Source organism: Macrobrachium nipponense, chromosome 19 (genome assembly GCF_015104395.2).
Source record: "Macrobrachium nipponense isolate FS-2020 chromosome 19, ASM1510439v2, whole genome shotgun sequence".
Classification (NCBI taxonomy): domain Eukaryota; kingdom Metazoa; phylum Arthropoda; class Malacostraca; order Decapoda; family Palaemonidae; genus Macrobrachium; species Macrobrachium nipponense.
This window is the reverse complement of record NC_061088.1, coordinates 23522072-23527071: the sequence shown is the minus strand read 5'-3', so window position 1 is coordinate 23527071 and position 5000 is coordinate 23522072. Positions and strand designations below refer to the sequence as shown.

Genomic DNA, 5000 nt, shown 5'->3' with positions numbered 1-5000 from the left:
ATTAATATTACCATTACTGTTGTAAGCTGACTAATAGCGACACCAACAGTGATTGTATTTATAACAGTCACCATAATAATAGTAATAGGATTAGTAACAGTAGCAATAATACCATTATTATCAATAATAATATTACCATTACCATAATCATAACAATTACCAAGTTAATGACAGCAGCAACGAAATGAATGTTAATCGTTAACAACAACGGCAACGCAAATAAATAAATAAATAAATAAATAACAAGGGGGAGGGGGGGCTGGAAGCCTATCCTAGACAGACGAGGAAGTATTAAACACAAGAAGCGAGCGATGTACAGCCGCTTTCAATCAGGATTATCAACGTTATTTTTTTTTCTTTCTTTTTTTTCATCGCTCGTGCCAGAGCGCGCGACTTAACTCTTAATTCCCGGCCGATGGTCTGAAGGCACCGATGACCTACTGGCTTTTTTGTTTTGTTTTTTGCTCGGTACCTTTTAATGGGATTTGCATATTTATTTTTCGCTCGATACATTTTACTGGGGTTTAAATGATGTTTTTCGTGCGATACATTTAAATGGAATTTAATTTTTTTTTTGCTGAATACGTTTCACTGGGTTTTAAATGTCTTTCGTACGATACATTTTAATGGAATTTAATTATTTTCTCAATACATTTTACTGTGTAAACGTTTAAATGATGTTTTTCGTCGATACATTTCAATGTAATTTAATTTTTTTTGCTAAATACATTTTGATGGCACTTAATTTATTTTCATCTGTACATTTTTATGGTATTTACATTGTTTTTTGGTCCGATACTTTTAAATGGGATTTATATTTTTTTTCTCAATACATTTTAATGAGATTTATTTTTTTTAACTCTACATTTTAATGGAATTTATTTATAATTTTTTATTTATTCAATACATTTTAATGGGATTTATCTATTTATTTATTTATCTTATTTAATTCTTTTTTGCTCGATACATTTTCACTTGATACATTTTATTGGTATTTAATTTTTTTCCGCTCGATACGTTTTAATGGGTTTTTAAATAACTGGCGATTCCTTGGGATTTAAAGAACTGACAGACTGTCGGTTTGACTTGTTCTGTCGCCTAATTCGTAAGAGTAGGTCATCTGCATGTTTTATGTCACGCTGACAACCCAACATTTCTATGATGATGCTTTTCAAGACTTAAGAACACGTCTCTTCGGCAGACGGCTTCATGTCTCCCTGACATAATTATCTATTTAATCGCGTTCTGAAACATGAAAGGGTTTTCCGTGCGTTATTATGTTTTACAGATGTTATACTTGTCGTTTAGCCATCTCCTTTACATACATGCAGTGTCATTCAACTTGATGGCTTTATGTCGTGCCTAAATAATTCACTGGGCAATAATGCAATCATGCTTTTCAAGATGATGGCTTGTGGTATCATCGAGCAACATCATTAGAATTATACCTTCTTAATAAGTTATCTCATTTACAGATACACAATGCTATTCCATTAAAATTATACATACGCCATAAAATTTCCCTTTTACAGGTGAACAGTGCGTATATACGTCACGCTGACATAAAGAAAATGATATATTTAAGTATGAAGGCTCTTGCTATGTCATCTTCGTTATCATTTCTCATTTAAAGGTACACAATGCTCTTCCATTAAAATTATACATACGCCATAAAATTTTCATTTACAGGTGAACAATGCTATTTGGTACGCATATATGTCATGCTGGCATAAAGAAATATGTTTAAGGATGGACGCTCATGCTATGTCATCTTCGTCATCTTTTTATTTTTTTAAACAAGTTAGAAGTTACCAGAGTGGAAAAGTTCTGAGAAAAGCAAAGCAGCCCATCTAATCTACATTCATTTCATCCACTAGTGCTGATACAGAGAGGAACTCCTTTATACGAAACATAAAATGTGACAAGTTTCTTTATATATAACTTCTTTTAAGTTCTTGTCAGTACCTGATCATGTCAATATCTACGTATATAATATCAGATCATTCCTAGCTACTCCCAAAAAAAGTTAACTAACTGCTCCATTACGACAAACTTTACAAACAATTTGTATTTTACCTAGGTATACAAACCGTAGCTATTCAAAGAAGTGAAATTTATTTCTAACTAGTGTTCTTTCCAGCTTAAAATATTGGATCCACATTTGTGATAAAAAAAAAACTTTCAACTGAAAATTTGCAATAGCAACTTCAATTTTGGTTTCTCCTTCAAAAGAAGATACGTAGGACTCACATTGACACTTTAATAAGAAATAAATTGATGTATAAGTACAACGCTAAAGATATTTATATTATTTTAACAATGTTAAAAATATCCTCATAGCCCAAACAGTTCCAATCTTAATTTGCCTACTTCTAAAATGTTATGAATTTATAACATCAATAACAACCATTCAATGACTTTATCCACTGGCATCTAAATCAGTTCCTAACGAAAACCCTTCATCACATGACATACAGTCAACCGAGTTTAAAAATATGCAAAATATCGTCTAAAGGAGTAGGCGGAGCAGGGAAGGTGAGGGGGGGGAAGGGGGGGGGGGTGAGAGAGATCATTACGTCCAGGGAAGCTAAATTGGGGAGAAGTTAATCTCTCTAGGTCTTTGAAGACAGTCTTCAAAGACGCCGCCGCCCGGAGAGATGAGGTCAGATATGCCACCCACCCACTCACTCTCCTTGGTTCTCTCCTAAGTCTTCCCAGGGGTTCATAGGTCCTAGTATATCAACCCCAGGGGTTCTCACAGGTCTCTTTAATTCTCTCCGGGGTTCACAAATTCCAATAAACCATCCCGAGAGGTTACAGGTCTCTGTATCATCCTCGGGGTTTGCATTTCCCCTCAAATCCTCTTAGGGGTTGACACAACCTCTTAATCATTCCTGGAATTCCCAGGTATTTTAAATCCTACCATGAATTCAACGTTACCTTGTATCCTCTCAAGGGCATTCACATTTTCCCCTAAATCGTCCGTGGGGTTCACAGGTTCCCCCAAATCTTCCCGTGAGTTCACAGGTCGCCTCAATTCTCCCGTGGTTTCACAGGTTTGCCTAATCTTCCCATGGGTTCACGGTCCCCCACCTAAATCTCCCCATGGGTTCACAGTTGAACCCCTTAAATCTTCCTATGGTTTAACATGTTCCCTAAATCTTCCTATGGGTTCGCATATCCCACTAAAACCTCCTCGGGGTTCAAAGGCTCCCCTAAATCTTCCTATGGGTACACAGGTTCCCCTAAATCTTCCCCGGATTTCACAGGTTCCAATAAATCTTCACATGGTTTTTCAAAGGTTCCCTGAAGTCTTCGGACCATGGTTTTTCAAAGTTCCCTGAGGTCTTCCCATGGTTTGACAGGTTCCCCTAAATCTTCCCCCTGGGTTCACAAGTTCCCTTAAATTCTCCCTGTGGTTCACAGATCCACCTGAATCCACCCATGTGTTCACACGTCTCCTAAACCATCCCAGGGGTACACGCATCCCCATAACATAAATCATCTCTTGCTGCAGTTCCCAGGACCCCCTGAATCCTCCTGCTGCCAAAGGTCTATAAATCCCCCCAACACCAGAATCCTTCCGTTCAATCTATCCCGTCAAGTTGGTTACGCAAAGGTCATTTCGTTTTATGATTATCTCTCCTTGACGTAAGGTGAGACATCAATAACTATAAATGGACGTCATCGCTTCTGAGATACGAGTATTACGTGTGTCAGTTAGGTCTTCTGTGTTGATATTCAAACTGTGTCATCTGTACCTAAGTCGACGCTCAAAGATATCAAACTTAGGAGTGTATAAATGATCAGAGATTTTATATACTTCATTACTGTTTGTTTTCTTGTTTTTCAATATGGATTAAAGTCAAGATTTCAATCTCCACAACTGTCTCTCTGTATCAGTTTTTCACAGATCAAAGGAAATTCAAAGTCGCGACGAAGAATATCACAAGCACTGGCCTCATGAATGAACCCCACGAGGACTCATCATCAAACAACAACAAAAGTTCCAAAATGTCTCTGGAACCAAAAGCAAAAAGTCACTGGGAGTCAGTTCTACAAATCAGCCGAGATTCTGAGCCGAGAACATCCTCCTCCGAAAAGGAAACCCACCATCCAGCAGGGACCTCCACCACTCCACACTACCACATCCACACACGAATGAAACCCTCTCGCCACGACCTCACATGGAATACTAAAGCCAAAGACTGTCAGCCTACACTCTTCAAACTCTCCCTCTCTCTCTCTCTCTCTCTCTCTCGTCTCTCTCTCTCTCATCTCTTCTTCTTCTCCCCTCTCTCCTCTCTCTAGCTCTTTCCCCTCTTCTCCTTCCCCCTCATCTGATGTTCCTCTCCTCACCCTCTTTCCTACTTTCCAACACCAACAACCGCATGGAAGTTCCCCCCACCTAAAAAACCTCCCGCAATAACCCACCTTATGCACCCCAACGCCCGCCCCCCACCCACCCACCCTTTCTCCCCCTCCTCTCCCACCTGACAACACCTCCCTCGGAAATTCAGTTGCCTGCCAATGATCCTCGCTGGAAGTCAAACGACTGAAAGAAGGATAAAAGCCGTTCCAGCCATGGGAGGCTTCCGGTTCCCATGCGCTGGATGCATGAACTCTGCCGACCGACCACCGACGACGGCAAGTTGGTGGACAAGGGCCTGAGGGTAAATTACTCGGCAATCCCAGAGGCACTTCTGGGCAACACTTCCGTGATTGGGAAATGCGACTCTGACTTTTACTTCGGATTGGGAAATGCGACTCTGAGTTTTTACTTCGGATTGGGAAATGCGACTCTGAGTTTTTACTTCGGATTGGGAAATGCGACTCAGAGTTTTTACTTCGGATTGGGAAATGCGACTAGGAGTTTTTACTTCGGATTGGGTAATGCGACGAGGAGTTTTTACTTTCGGATTTGGGGAAAATGCGACTCTGAGTTTTTAACTTCGGATTGGGAAATGCGGACTCAGAGTTTTTACTTCGGATTGGGAAAT

General features: G+C 39.6%; 1 protein-coding gene across 3 annotated transcripts in view; it reads right to left on the bottom strand.

Annotated features, from left to right (window-relative positions):
• Positions 1 to 5000, bottom strand: part of LOC135215102 (ubiquitin-conjugating enzyme E2 W-like) — a 405544-nt gene that overhangs the window by 127760 nt on the left and 272784 nt on the right. The window contains exon 1 of one of the 3 annotated variants that reach the window (XM_064249577.1): positions 4114 to 4255. The exons of 1 other annotated variant lie outside the window; for it this stretch is intronic. Coding sequence is in view for 1 of the 2 variants with exons in the window: in XM_064249573.1 (XP_064105643.1) it covers positions 4114 to 4116 (3 nt within the window). In the remaining variant the exon portion in view is untranslated. Of the gene's footprint in view, positions 1 to 4113; positions 4256 to 5000 lie in introns of those variants that run through there. One more of the 3 variants, XM_064249573.1, reaches the window with a different exon arrangement.